This window comes from Rattus norvegicus, chromosome 10 (genome assembly GCF_021556685.1).
Source record: "Rattus norvegicus strain SHRSP/BbbUtx chromosome 10, alternate assembly SHRSP_T2T, whole genome shotgun sequence".
In the NCBI taxonomy this organism is placed as follows: Eukaryota; Metazoa; Chordata; class Mammalia; order Rodentia; family Muridae; genus Rattus; species Rattus norvegicus.
This window is the reverse complement of record NC_141543.1, coordinates 53,198,313-53,213,905: the sequence shown is the minus strand read 5'-3', so window position 1 is coordinate 53,213,905 and position 15,593 is coordinate 53,198,313. Positions and strand designations below refer to the sequence as shown.

At 44.8% G+C, this 15,593-nt stretch overlaps 1 protein-coding gene across 1 annotated transcript; it reads right to left on the bottom strand.

Moving 5' to 3' along the window:
* Positions 1-6,069: 6,069 nt before the first annotated feature.
* LOC120095326 (thymosin beta-4-like) lies at positions 6,070-6,275 on the bottom strand. Its single transcript, XM_087574976.1, has one exon. It carries the CDS (start codon positions 6,239-6,241, stop codon positions 6,107-6,109), a length of 135 nt encoding a protein of 44 aa, XP_087431102.1. The 5' UTR covers positions 6,242-6,275; the 3' UTR covers positions 6,070-6,106.
* Positions 6,276-15,593: the final 9,318 nt, after the last annotated feature.

Below are 15,593 nucleotides of genomic sequence, written 5' to 3'. Positions count from 1 at the left end.
TGCGTGAGAGACTTGTTACTCTTTCCTAACCTTACCAGCCCCCTTTCACTGCCTCAAGTCACTTCGTACTCCCCGTCTGTTGGAAAACCCATCCACCACCACCACCATCCCCTGCTCACCCAAGGGCTGATTGGGACACCCACTCAGCACCATCCAGATACATACTCAACCATCTGGAGGATGGGGTCACCATGTGCCCTCCTGCCTGTCCCACCTTTGGTGCCTACAACTTACCCAGGAAAATGTGAACCAGTAGGCTCACCTGCCACAGCCACTCCAGTGGAGTCTGCGTGACAGGAAGCTCTTATGCTTCGTTTCTATCCAGAACAGAGGCATGTGCCTGGAATGGCTTGGCCTCCTGGAGGTCCCTGGCAGTCTGCCTACAAATAGATGATGACCAGGGTCTATGCTTGTGGTGGAGGTGCCTTCTGTGTTCTAGCCTTGGTGATCTTAGCAACTTTAAGCCTGTCAACAATATCTGGTTTTAAGAACATAGCAGGGGCTGGGGATTTAGCTCAGTGGTAGAGCGCTTACCAGGAAGCGCAAGGCCCTGGGTTCGGTCCCGGAGCCCGAAAAAAAAAAAAAAAAAGAACCAAAAAAAAAAAAAAAAAAAGAACATAGCAGTGTGGGAAGACGGTCATGTACCTTTAGATGTCTCAGGAACTGAAAGTTCCGAGAAGGAAACGTCTCACGCCATCATGATCCTGATGAACTCAACGGCTGCGATGAATTCAACTGCTGCACCCGTAGGTTCCCAGCAAATAGGAGAGAAATTAATTACAGTTACTAACAACATGGCTGTTCCAGAAAAGGCTTTCCCCCGTTTTTGGGAAAGTTTTGTTTAGCATGATTCAAAACAGTAATGATTCTTTTAGAAAGATCATAGACAAGTTCCAACAAGTTGAACAAACTTATCAAGAGTTAACTATGGTTACAAAAGTTTCCTTATTATTCTGAGAGGCCATAAATATAGAGTTTAAACTTTATTATGACAAAGGTAAATGATGAATGCATACCTGGTCCCCACAAGTCTGGCAGTATAACTGCAGTTTTTTAAACTATTGTTTGCAGTTGAGAAATGTTTCCTAAACTGTATGTTTAGCTTTCCTCTTTGCGGCGGGCATTTGGTGAGGTGATGAATAAGAGCTGGATGACTGCCAATTATGATGTACCTGTTCTAACTGCTTAAATCTATGCCAAGAAGTAAAGCTTTTCGCAGCAGCACACACCTCAAGTTTGTGTCTGTCTGTCGCACTGAATCCCTTCTCTACCTGAAATCCAAGCCTTGGTCCCTCTGCTGACACACTCCCCTGGGTGGTCTGGGGCACTCATCTATGCCAGCCCAGCTTGGCCTTCATAGTGACAGGACTCAAGCCACAGACCAACCTGTCTGCCTGCTTCCCTCTGCCCTCAGTGACCACAAAACAGGAAGGCATGAAATAAAGTTACAGCTCTAGACTGAAATGCTTTTTCTGTCTCCAAGTAAAGAAAATCCCTCCTCCTTTCTCAGCGCTGGCTGGTATAGCTCAGTACTTGCTGACAAGTATGGGAAACTCATAACGCAGCACCCCCACTCTGCAAAATACAAACGTCTCAGGCTAGCTTCAGTCTACATTCTTTTATGCCTTATTTCATCTCATGTGTTGTTGCTTTTTGTAAATGTTTCTTTTATATTTGAATCTATTTTCACATAGATTGGTTGGTTGGTTGCTTTTGGTTTATCAAGACAAGGTTGTCTTGGAGCTCGCTCTGTAGACCAGGTTGGCCTTGAACTCACAGAGTTCCACCTGCCTCTGCCTCCTGAGTTCTGGAATCAAAGGGGTGAGCCATCACCACCCGGCCTTTACATAAGTTCTTTATTCCGTTTTTTAATTTTACTTTGTGCATATGTGTGGTTTGCCTACGTGCATAGTTGTGCACCCCTTGGGTGCAGCAGTTCCCCCGGAAGTAGAATCACAGACAGGAGAGCTATTCTGTGGTTGCTGGAAATCAAACTGAGGTTCCCCTGGAAGAGCAGCCAGTGCTCTTGACCACTGAGTCATTTCTCCGGCCCCATAGATCACTATTTAAAAAAACAAAACAAAACAGTGTGAATGCTCATACAAACGTATAGTATGGGGCTGGGGATTTAGCTCAGTGGTAGAGCGCTTACCTAGGAAGCGCAAGGTCCTGGGTTCGGTCCCCAGCTCCGAAAAAAAGAACAAAAAATAAAAATAAAAATAAAACAACAACAACAACAACAAAAAGTGTAGTATACGTATCTTCTGGAGAGGGAAGCAAGGTCAGAGACAAAAGGCAACTTCTTTATAGCAGTGTTTCCTAATCTGTTTGAAATCACTGTCATTGGATTTATGTGGGAGGGAGGATGTCACTGGGCCTTAGAAGAAGGAAAAGTGGGGCCTCTGAGAGTCCTAAGGAGGAGGGGTAACAAGCCAGGACCTGGACTTACTGACTTTAATTTTCTTTGCACCAATCCCCAAACTTGCTTAGAGCCAGAGACGAGGCCATGTCTACAGACCAGATGGAGCTTGCTGAAGCTGAGTGTCTAATACTGACAAAAAAATAAAAAGGAAAGAAACCAACTTCCTTAAACAACACTGAACAGGCTTCTGGGAGCGAGGGTGGTAAGAGTACGGGTGGAAGGAGAGGTTTAAAACAACTGATTCACAGAAAGGACACACTTAAAGGGTCTGTCTTCAAGACCAAAGATCCCTTGTGGAGAAAGAGAGCAAAGTCTACCCGACTAAGGATGAAATGCAGGGCCTGGGAGAATCCATACTCTCACAGAAAGTGGACTGCTCCTTCCTGCCTCTCCCTAGGGAACCTCTACACAGAGAGGCCTGGATGTGTGCCTCTCTCTCTCTCTCTCTCTCTCTCTCTCTCTCTCTCTCTCTCTCTCTCTCTCTCTCAGGACCCAGAATAGCCACAGGCAGGCCCCAGGCTAACTTTGAGAGCCCAGATACAAGCCCTGACCTCTCATGGGAATTTTTATCCTAGTCACTGCCCAGAAATGGACATCTGGTTTTAGCATGAGAAGGTCAAGACAGGAAGTCATTTGTTTCCTGGTCTGGGTGACAGCAACAGATCAAACCAGGCAGGAATCTGATTAGTGGCAAAGAGGGAACAGAGAGACTCCCACAGGTAAAAGAATGATTCGGGGCAGAATGGTAAAGGACAGGCTCAGGCAGCTCAATCGGAGCCAAAGATGCATCCGACTGAGTCAGAAAGATGACTACAACCCAGGAAACGGCTAAGCCAAGGACGGACCTGGGAAAGCCAAAGGCAGGTCGACAGCCCCACCTTACTGCACCTAGCCACTCAAAATACACTTGCAGCCCACTTCCTCACCCTGCACCCATTTTCCCAGGTCCCTCCCACTCCGTACCCTCCCCATCCCTCCTCCACATCCCTTCCTCTGCCCACTCCCACTCTCCCATCTTCTCCCGCACTCCCCTAGCCCTTCACTCTGCCTCAGCACACACACCCCCCTCCCGATTTTCCTGCCAAACCCTTCCCACCCATTCCAGCCTAGACCTTCCGCTACCCTCCAGCATCCTGCCCCTTTCCTACGCCATCCTTCCCGGCCCACACTTGGATCTCTGCTCTAAGAAGTCAAGGTCTTTGTTAGAAAGGTCTGCCTTCGGACCTCCCTCCTGTTCCACTCCCACCTCCCCAACAAGTCTTAGGGCAGGACCTCAGCGTGAGGGAGCTGGTGGGAGCTGAGTGGAGGGGACCGTGTAGCATCTCCCTCTGGTTTTACAGAGCTCAGGAGTTTCTTGGGAACAAGGTCCTGGGAGTACCTTGCACATTAGAGGGACACACGCAGGGAAGTAGATCCTGTTGTTAGCTCATTAGATGGGAGGCAACAAAAACCTGTTTGTAAGTGGCAGCTAGAGCTGAACCCAGTGGTCTGATCAGTTTCTGCGGACTAGGTGAGAGCTGCTGGAACTTTCGATTTGCAATCCGGTTTTGCCTGAGAGGGAATTTTTTTCCCCCAAGCAAGGTCTCTCTCTATGTAGTTCTAGTTGTCCTGGAGTTTTCTTTTTTTCTTTTTTCTTTTTTTTCTTTTTTTCAGAGCTGGGGACCGAACCCAGGGCCTTGCGCTTGCTAGGCAAGTGCTCTACCACTGAGCTAAATCCCCAACCCTGTCCTGGAGTTTTCTATGTAGACCAAGCTGGCCTCTCGAACTCACAGTCTCCTGACTCTGTTTCCTGAGGGCTAAGATCCAATAGGTGTATCACCACACCTGGCTGCCTGAGAAACTTTTATGTGGCCCTAGATATTTAGATATATGAAATTAATATATAAATAAAACCCTTGCTAGTGTAAATCAAAGAATTTTTAAACAGTTCATCTATTCAATTGTATACCACTTTAAATTAATTAATTAATTTATTAATTAATTTATATTTGGTTTTTCGAGACAGGGTTTTTTTTTTTTTTTTTTTTTTTTGGTTCTTTTTTTCGGAGCTGGGGACCGAACCCAGGGCCTTGCGCTTCCTAGGTAAGCGCTCTACCACTGAGCTAAATCCCCAGCCCCGAGACAGGGTTTCTTAGTGTAAGCAGCCCTGGCTCTACTGGACTTTGTAGACGAGGCTGGCTTCAAACTCACAGAGATCTGCCTGCCTCTGCTTTCCAGGTGCTGGGACTAAAGGCCTGAGCCACCGTACCCGAGTCGTAGACTACTTATTAGAGCTGACAGTTAATCACATATCAAGGTGGAAGTGCTTGCTTATTTCTGCAAAAAGAACTAAATCTTAGCTGGGTTTTTGATGCTGCAGGACGTGAGGCATTTTCAACTTTATTCAGAGCTGATCGATATTTTGATATTATATGATTTGTCAAAGCTAAGAACATGGCTTCCCATAAAAATAGAGCACACAATGATAAAAAGACATTTTAAAGCCATTTCAGAAATTGTTGGAAGTTCGAATTCCAAGTCAAAATTCATTTGATGATTTTAAAATGAAGCATAAAGTCAGCAGAGGCCAGGAATGGAGGAGAGTTGGCTTGCTGACGCTCTCAAAATAATGAGGGCGGGGCAGCTCAGTTGGTAATGGTTTTGCCTGGCAGTCATGAAACCCTGATTCAATCCCCATCAGAGCCGTAAAACCAGATATGGTGGGACATACATCATCTCAGCTACTCCAAACGGGAGGTAAGAAGACAGAAAACTCAAGACTTACCTGGGCTACAGAGTAATTTCAATGCCAGCCTGGGTAGTTTAGTGAGACTATTGAAAAACAAAACGCTGCCAAAGACCTAGACCCTCACTCCTCGTTTCTCTATTAATCAGAGTCCTCTAAAGAAATGGAGCCGGTAGAGAGAATATATACATATTAAAATGGGATCTATTAGCTTGGCTTACATGGTGTTGTCTAGATAGCCCAACAAAGGCTGCCATACACTGCTGAGGCCAAGAATTCTGTAGTGATTCATTTCTTTTCTTTTTTTTTTCTTTCAGGTTTTAAAACTTTATTTGAGGGGTGGAGAGATGATGGCTCAGTGGTTAAGAGCACTGACTGCTCTTCCAGAGGCTGAGTTCAAATCCCAACACCCACATGGTAACTCACAACCATCTGTAATGAGATCTGATGCCCTCTTCTGGTGTGTCTGAAGACAGTTATAGTGTACTTATAAATAAATAAATAAATAAATCTAAAAAACTTTATTTGCATATTAAAAATTGTGCATTCCAATAATTAAAATCGTTTGAACAGCAACAACCAAAAAAAAAAAAAAAAAAAACCAAAACAACAAAAAACAAAAAACCCGCACTCTGATTGAACTGTTTTTTATATCCTGCAGGACATCTTGGGCCGTCTTTGTTTTACTCTCTATTCTACCGTCTCCCACCCAGCTTTTTCCTTCACCAACATGCAAGTTCTTTTCCCTCTCTGCCAGCCAGACCAGCAGGTGGGCGGGAGAGGCGGGGTAGGGGGGGGGCCCTTCCTGGTCAGTAGTTCTGCTTCTTTGATGTGAAAGGGGCAGCACAGTCATTTAAACTTGATCCCACCTCTTTGCATCTTACGAAGTTAAACAGCTAAAAGCAGTAACATAAGAAGGCTCACGGAATGTACAGTGCATATCGGCAGCGCTTGCCTCATTACGATTCGCCAGCTTGCTTCTCTTGTCCAATGGTTTCTTTTGAAGGCAAAGGATTTTTCTCTTGCGTTTCTGTCTTCTTCAACTTCGACTTATTGAATTTCTCGATCTCAACCATATCGGGTTTGTCAGACATGGTTGCTGGAAGGAGCTGAGCGAGCTGGGTGAACAAGGAGAGTCCGATCTGCTCAGAGACCGCTGCCGACTAGTGACTCATTTCTTTCTTTTTTTTTCTTTTTTTTTTTTTTACATGACACTGTGAATGTGTGTAACTGATGTCTATAAGAGCATGGGGGGTTGGGGATTTAGCTCAGTGGTAGAGCGCTTGCCTAGCAAGCGCAAGGCCCTGGGTTCGGTCCCCAGCTCTGGAAAAAAGAAAAAGAAAGAAAGAAAAAAAAAAGAGCATGGGCATGTGCACTATGGCACCCGTGTGCAGGTCGGAGGACAATCAGGGGTACGTAGGAAGATGGTATCTTTTTTTCTATTTTTCGGAGCTGGGGACCGAACCCAGGGCCTTGCGTTTGCTAGGCAAGCGCTCTACCACTGGGCTAAATCCCCAGCCCTAGTGACTCATTTCTTAAGGCTGGATGTCTCAGGAGTCCCAGTCTGATAGTGCCGGAGCCTGAAGAATGACGGAAAAGTGGCTGGTTTTCAGTCTGTGTACGCATCCTAAATAAACTGGTTCTAATATTGGCAAAGGAATGCCTCACCTAAGAGTAGATGAACTTGTCATCCAGAGTGAGTGCCAGCAGGCAACAAAACAAACAAACAAACAAACAAAACAAACAAACAACAACAAAACCAAAACCAGTTTCTTTCTTCCATGTCCTTTTATCTGGGCTACAGACAGAAGGTGCCACCCTCGTCAGAGGCAGGGGCAGAGGCAGAGGCAGAGGCAGGGGCAGGGGCAGGGGCAGGGGCAGAGGCAGCGGCAGAGTTTGAGACCAGCCTGGTCTGTATAGTTAGTTTCAGGACAGCCTCTGCCTTAAAAAAAAAAAATCGGGGTTGGGGATTTAGCTCAGTGGTAGAGTGCTTGCCTAGCAAGCACAAGGCCCTGGGTTCAGTCCCCAGCTCCGAAAAAAAAATCAGCCATCACCACCAACAAAAATCCTTAGTAAGCTTCTTATTTATTTTATTCCTAAGAACACCATGATTGGTTAGCCACTGGTTAGACCATTATAAACCCTGCTTTGCCTGTACTACCCATTACCATAATAGCTACATTCACCTTGCCCTTGGGTTTTCAGTGCTGCCAGTGGCTCTGATACTACAGTGCCCAGTCAAGCCTACCACATCTAATTCAATCGAGTAAGCAGGAGCATTTCCAACCCTAGGGTCTGGCAGTCTGGCGACTCCCTCGCCATCCTAATAGCACCTTACCTTTTATGGTTGATCTGGGTGCTGGGGACCAATGTGCTGGAAGCTGAACCTTCATTCTCTACAGGAGTGGATTGGACTCTTTTTTTTTTTTTTTTTTTGGTTCTTTTTTTCGGAGCTGGGGACCGAACCCAAGGCCTTGTGCTGGATTGGACTCTTAACTGCTAAACTTCTTGTCCAGCGTCTTCTTCATTCCTCCTTTTGTTTTTGTTTGTTTTGTTTTTGAGACAGTAACTCAGCCAGTGGATTTTATGGGGAAGGAGGTGGGGAACCAAGGGAGTCAATTATTCTGATGCTCCGTATTCCCCCCAATAAGGTAATTGATCACACCTTAAAATTTATTTTCTTGCCTGGTCTACAGAGTGAGATCCAGGACAGCCAAGGCTACACAGAAAAAGCTCTGTCTTGAAAAACAAACAAAACTTTCTTTTTTCTTTTGTTTGATTTATCATCGCCATCATCACCACCACCATTTTTGGGTGTATGTGCATGAACACACACAAATGATGGGGCAGGGGCATGTGTGTGGAGGTCAGAGGATAACTTTGTGGAGTCAGTTCTCTTCGGCCCTCATGCAGGTACCTGGGATCAAAAGCACCTTTATCCACTGCGCCATCTGGTGACCCTGTTACTTTTGAAGTCGTTCTTTTTCTGTCACCCTTGTGAGGCCTGTGATGTCTGTAACTTTGTTGTTGTCATTCCTTGCACACTTCCCTCATTTTGGGATCAAGCACTTGCAACAATGTGTGTTCGAGTCTGCTGGTAATTTACCTTGTATTCCTCCAGGGCCATCTGGGTAGGGAGGGGGTTAACTCAGAAAAAAAAAAAAAAAAAAAAAAAACCAATCATTTAGAGTCCCTGTGCGCTAAGCAAGTAATAGCATCTGCTCTTGGATTCTTTTTTATGACTTGGCATGCAAATATGTCTCTCTCTCTCTCTTTTTTTTTTTTTTTTTTTTTTTTTTTTTGGAGCTGGGGACCGAACCCAGGGCCTTGCGCTTGCTAGGCAAGCACTCTACCACTAAGCCAAATCCCCAACCCCGCAAATATGTCTTTTTAAAAGTTAATTTTGGGGGTTGCGGATTTAGCTCAGTGGTAGAGCGCTTGCCTAGCAAGCGCAAGGCCCTGGGTTCGGTCCCCAGTTCCGGAAAAAAAAGAAAAAAAAAAAAAAAGAATACGGATAGGATATGTACATATCCAAAGCCGAGTGAAGTCCCAGGTAACTAAACTATCCCCCATGCTTGCCTGCCTCACCTCTGCTTCTATCATGTTTTTTCATCTAGAAAAGGTTTTTACTTTCAAATTGGCTGTGGTGGTGCATGCCTTTAACCCTTTAATCACTCAGGAGGCAGAGGCAGGTGGATCTCTGGGAGTTTGAGGCCACCCTGGTCTACAGCGTGAGTTCCAGTGCAACCAGAAGTGTGTGTGTTTGTGTGTGTGTGTGTGTGTGTAATTTGTGTGCATGTGTGTGTAATTTGTGTATACATGTGTGTAATTTGTGTGTATGTGTGCCCTCACACGCGTGTGCATTTGTAAGCGAGTACACCTACAGAGGCCAAAGGAGGATGTCGGAGTCTCTGGAGCAGAAGTTACAGGCCATTGTGAATCTCTAGAAGGCCAGAAGGTTAGTTTTAGGACCAATACTGGGGTCCTCTGGCAGAGCAGAAAGTTCTCTGAACTGCTGAGTCATTTCTCCAGCCAACCCCTGCACACATATAATTCTTATTCGGAAAATATATAGTTATAATTTTTTTCTTTAGAAAGTGACAATGCTCTTGATAACCCTTGCTAGTTGGAAATTCATTTCCGGCAGGGGGCTGTGTTCAGTCAGACAAGTTTCTGTTTCCTCAAAACTAGGGGTGGGGGGTGAGGTAGAGAGGGAGGGGCCTGAAAAACACTTCCCCCAAATCAGATTTTCACATTTTGCTTTCCAGAGAGCAAGAACATTAGGACTCACCCCTAAAAAGTAATAGGGCCCCTGATTATTTGGAGCGGGAGGTAATGTCAGCAAGCGCTGAAAGACAGGTGATGCCTGTGTTTTCTCTACATAACCCAATCCCAGGACTGCAGGGCAGCCCTGGTTCCAAGCCAAATGTGCCGGAGCAGATCCCAGTCACTGAATATGTGGAGGATAGAAGCTGGTATTCTGTTCCAGAGTCATGGGGCAGAACCCCACCACTCCATGTTACCTTCCTAAGTCAATGCAGGATCTTCCTTCAGAAGGCTGGACCCGACCCAGGGTCTGTACTCCTTGTGCTAATGTGTCTGGTACGTCTCTACTCTGTAACTAAGCACATTTCCTGAGAAGCCGGTGGTAAGAAAGACCAATTTTATTTTTACAAATGTGAGCCACGGAGCAAGACTCAGCATAACGTGTTCATCTACTCAGCAAGTATTTGGTATCCAATTTCCAGTGGGAAGTGAGCGCCCCACATCGGGCCGTTAGCCTCCCTGCGTGCTGTGGGGTCTCCTGAGACACTGCACTCATCTGCAGTGTCCTGCTTTATTGTACATCTGTAGGCTCAGGGTCTTGGTTTTTTTTTTTTTTTGTTTTGTTTTGTTTTTTTGGTTCTTTTTTTCCCGAACCCAGGGCCTTGCGCTTCCTAGGTAAGCGCTCTACCACTGAGCTAAATCCCCAACCGTCTTGTTTTATTATATATTTCCATATTAGAAGACCTGTATCAGGAACCACTCACTTCAACCCAGTAAACAGAGTTTGGGGCTTCTTTGTGCTCCTCTAAATGAAAGTAGAGAGGACAGTTTACAGAGAAACAGAATTATCTTGGGTGCATGAAATCCATCTTTCAGTAAAATTGGCTTAGAGGAATTCAGCACATTACTGGAAACTAAAAAATAGTCTCACCCTGAGGCCTTGTGGTTTTGTAGCAGTAAGAAAAAACAGTCGGGCACCAACTACATGGCAGGAGCCAAGGCCCAGAGAGGCAAAGCAGGTGAGATGTGCCTCTGTTCTGACCTCCTCAGACTCTTCAGGCATGCTCCTCAGATACTCTCTCTCCCCCTACCCCTCTCCTTCGTCCTCGTCCCCTTCCCCTCCCCTTCTCCCTCTCCCTCTCTCCAGGGCTGAAGAGTTGACTCAGAAGTTAAGAACTCTTACTGCTCTTATAGAAGACCTGGGTTCCATTTCTAGCACCTACCTCAGGTGACTCAGAGCTGCAACTCCAGTTCCAGGTGTATCTGATGCCCTCTGAGGGAACACACACACACACACACACACACACACACACACACACACACACACACACAGAGACAGACAGCACATAAACTCATGCAGGCATACACACACACATATAAATAGAAAAAGCTTTACAACCACTATTATCGTCTCTGTGTGTGACACACGTGGACATGAGAGTGTAAGAGTGCACACACAAGCTTGCATATGCTTGCCGCATGTACAAGGAAAGGTTAGAGAACAACTTCAGAACTCGTCTTTCCTTCAATCATGGATTCCAGGCTTGAATTCAGCTTCTCAGGATTATATAGCCAGGGCTTTTAGAGCTGTTTTTACTAGCTAAACCAAGTGAGCTTTTGTTTGTTTTTTGTTGTTCTTGGTTTTGTTTTGTTGGGGTTTTTTGTTTGTTTTTTGTTGAGACAGTCTCAAGTATCTTGGGTTGGCCATAAACTCTGCTCTTTTTTTTTTTTTTTTTTTTTTTTTTTTTTGAGATGGGGTCTCTCTATGTAGTTATGGCTGTCCTGGAACTCACTCTGCAAGCTGGCCTCAAACTCAGTGATCTAACTACTTCTACCTATATAGCTCTTGGAACTAAAGTGTTCACTACTATGCCCAGCTTGACTTCAAACTTCTAACCCTGCCTCTCCCTCCAAATTGGTAAGGTTGTAGGCAAGTAGAACTGTACACAGTTTATTCAGAACTTGAAGCTGAATCCAGTGCTTTGTGCATGTCAGCACTCTACCAAATGAGTGAAAGCCTCGGCCTGTACCACCTCTTATTTTTAATTTGGAGATAGTCTCACTAAAGTACTCAAGACTGGCCTTGAACTCAGGAAGGCTTTGAACTTCAAATTCTCCTACCTCACCCTCCCAAATAAATAGGATTATAAGTCTGCTCCTCCAGGCCTGGCTTTGAAAACAAAATCGGGGCTGGGGATTTAGCTCAGTGGTAGAGCGCTTACCTAGGAAGCGCAAGGCCCTGGGTTCGGTCCCCAGCTCCGAAAAAAAGAACCAAAAAAAAAAAGAAAACAAAATCATCTTTCTAGCCCTGGCTGTTGTGGAACTCACTTTGTAGACCAAATTGGCCTCAAACTCAGAGATCTGCCTGCCTTTGCCTCCTGAATGCTGGGATCAAGGCCATCACATCCGGGCTCCCTTTAAGGTTTTAATTGACATAGTAATTTTAACGTATTTCTTGGGTTCTGTGTGACCTTTTCATACAGAGGTGCTGCTCTGGCCAGGTAACTGGCAGAACTTCCACTTTAGGTGTGACCATTTTGTGTTGGGAGTATTAATTATTTTACTAGCTACTTTGAAATATTTAAGTATTGTCAATTATAGTTACCCTATAAGTGAGTCTTCCTAACCTACTTCAGCCCTAGTTCCCACTAGTTCTCAGCCTTCCTAATCCTGCAACCCTTTGATACTGTTCCTCATGTTATGGTGACCCCCCAAACCATAAAATTATTATTATTATTTTTTTTGGTTCTTTTTTTCGGAGCTGGGGACCGAACCCAGGGCCTTGCGCTTCCTAGGCAAGCGCTCTACCACTGAGCTAAATCCCCAACCCCATCATAAAATTATTTTTATGGTACTTCATTAACTGTAATTTTGCTACTGTTGTGAATTGTAATGTAAATATGTTTTCCAATGGTCTTAGGTGACCCCTGTGTCATTCAACACCCTCTAACCCAGTGGTCAAAACCTACAAGTTGAGAACCAAGATACACTAGTCAATCTCTCTCTACTGAAAGCTCTTGCTTTTCTTTTTCTCTGCCAGGCCTTGAATTTGCTACACCTGCCTCTGCCTCCTGCGTGTGGGGGAATAAAGTTATGTACTACCGCATTCAGCCATGTCCTGGTTTCTCTAAGCTTCCTGGCTATGTGCCTTCTCCCTTCTCAAGGTCTTGGCTACTGTGGGAACAGGAGTCATGCATACTGTTCCAGTAAATTGTGTTGCCTGCTTCCAAGAAAAGCCCAGGAGTGAGAGGAGTGAGGCTGATCTAAAAATCAATTAAAAAAAGTTAATCTGTACTAACTTGTTAGCTGTAAAGGAGCAGGCCAGCTTCTGAGGAGATACCTCAGGCTAGAGTACACGGTGGTGCATGCTGGCTTATTCACATAAGACCTGAATTTGATCCCCAGTAGAAGTGGAAGGTCTTCACATGCACACATACAAAACAATTAAAAAGTTTAAAAAGGGGGCTGGAGAGATGGCTCAGTGGTTAAGAGCCCCCGACTGCTCTTCCAGAGGTCATGAGTTCAATTCCCAGCAACCACATGGTGGCTCACAACCATCTGTAAAGAGATCCGATGCCCTCTTCTGGTGTGTCTGAAGACAGCTACAGTGTACTTACATATAATAAATAAATAAATCTTAAAAAAAAAAAAAAGTTTAAAAAGAGCCCAGAGGGGCTGGGGATTTAGCTCAGTGGTAGAGCGCTTACCTAGGAAGCGCAAGGCCCTGGGTTCGGTCCCCAGCTCCGAAAAAAAAAAAAAAAGAACCAAAAAAAAAAAAAAAAAAAAAAGAGCCCAGAGTCGTGTGTGATAGAACGCTTCTGTAATACTAGCAGTTGGGAGGTAGATGCAGAACAAGGCCCCCATCTCAAAAACCAAACCCATTCTTTCTCCTCAAAAATAAAAACAACTATGGAGTCCCGAGTTATGGTGTGGTGTCATACTTTGCTACACAGGGCATTTGAGGTCAACCTGGACTATATGAGACTTTGCCTCAAATAATTAAAAAGGCAGAGGGGTTGGGGGTTTGGCTCAGTGGTAGAGTGCTTGCCTAGGAAGCGCAAGGTCCTGGGTTCGGTCCCCAGCCCCGGGAAAAAAAAAAGAAAAAAAAAAAAAGGCTGGGGATAGCTCAAGTGGTATTGAGCTTGTTTTGTGTACACGACCTATGTTTGATCCCCAGCAAAACACACATGCACACACAAAGTGGAGGAAGGAGGGGAAGCAGTGAGAGAGAAGCAACCCCTTTATTGAATTCCTTAGAGGGGAAACATGAGGTTATGACTGAGGGTACCAGCTTGTTCTGTAAACTCTACAATTTTAAAGTAGATGATGTGTCATGCAAATTGTTCTCCATAGTAACCACCATGACTATGAGGGGAACTGATGCCCGTCCCCCTAAGGTCTCTGTGTAGCTCTGGCTATCCTTGGTCTCACTTTGTAGGTTAGGTTGGCTTCAAACTCAAAAAGATACACTTGTCTGCCTTTGCCTCCCAAATACTGGGATTAAAGACATATGTTACTATGACAGCTCCCATGTTTGAATGTGTTTTAGAGACAAGGTCTCACTATGGAACTCTGGCTGGTCCAAGTTTACTGGGCTAGCCTCACTCGGATCTAACTGCATGTGCTTCAGTGCTGGGATTAAAGACATGCAACACCGAGATGAGCCCATATATTCTTTTGCATCTAGTCTAAGGTTTGAACTAATGCTGTTTCTAGCAGTTAGAGAATGTGAAAGAGGCGTGGTTCCCAGGCTTTTAAAATTATGCTTATTCATATGTGTTTGTTAAAATACACTATGTGGGGGTTGGGGATTTAGCTCAGTGGTAGAGCACTTGCCTAGCAACCGCAAGGCCCTGGGTTCGGTCCCCAGCTCCGAAAAAAAGAAAAAAAAAAGAATATACTATGTGGGTCCTACAAAAGAGCTCAGCTTAGCCTGGAGCAAGATTGCCTCAGCCTTCAGGGTGCTGGGGGTTGCAGGTATGTACCACCATGCCAGCTTCAAAAAATCTTATCAACTCTCCTCTTTCTACAATGATTTCATAGCAAAGGTCCTAGACACATTTCCCCACAAAGCTGTACAGGCATTTCTTCCAAAATCAAGAGAATCTGGGACCACAAAATACACATGCATTTTTCTTAATTCAGTGTGGAGTAATCGAAGTCAACAGCCTTGCTTTACCCTGACCTTCAGTCATAGGTGGATCCTGTCTTTGCCTGGAGTACCAGAATAGGTGTCTCATACTTCATTCAACAAACATAAAAGCATTAATAGCAAACATACCTTTCTGTGTTCAAATCCCAATTTTGTATGCAAAGTTCATTGAGGCCTGCAAGGTTTTTAAAAAAATTCAGAGATATGTGTGGGTGGCTGGGTGACACAGATCTTTAATCTCAGCACTCAGGAAGCAGATGCAGGTGAACCTGAGTCCATAGGGCATCTTGGCAACTCCAGGATAGCTAGGACTACATAGAAAGACCATCCCCCCCACCCCACCCCCCCAAAAAATCCTAAGCAAGCAGGAACAAGTGGATCTCTTGAGTTTGAGGCTAGCCTGAACAATAATGTGCACACTAACCAAGGATAATTCATTTGACAAAATAAAATCCATCAAACCACTTGCAGTGGCAATTTATGCAAGGAGGCAGAGGTAGGGTTAGAAATTCAAAGCAGGGACTACAGAGATGGCTCACTGCTCTCCCAGAAGTCCTAAGTTCAAATTCCAGCAACCACATGGTAGCTCACAACCATCTGTAATGAGATCTGGTGTGTTGGAAGACAGGTAGTGTACTTATAAATTAAAAAAACAAAAAGACCATTGATCCCCAAATTCATGTTACACCCAGTAAATGAGAACAGAAGTCTCCCACGCACCTTTAAAACTCAAGTTGGTTTACTGCTGAAATGCATACTCTTATACACAAAGGAGTTCACATAGCAAGCTATCATTTTAACAATGAGATTGTAATCTCATATCAATTTCTCTTGGGGAGTGACTATACATACAGCCTTGGAATTCAGTGTAGACAAGGAAGTGAGTGCAGTGCTGCCTCGCTGGCTTTTTTTAACTGCAGTTCTTAGGACATTAACTACAATTAAGAAATTTGCCAGAGAGCTGGAGAGATGGCTCAGCAGTTAAGAGCACTGACTGCTCTTTCAGAGGTCCTGAGTTCAATTCCCAG

Bases quoted from the DNA above. Each gene is read 5' to 3' on its own strand.
- LOC120095326 (XM_087574976.1), bottom strand. From the start codon at position 6,241: ATGTCTGACAAACCCGATATGGTTGAGATCGAGAAATTCAATAAGTCG.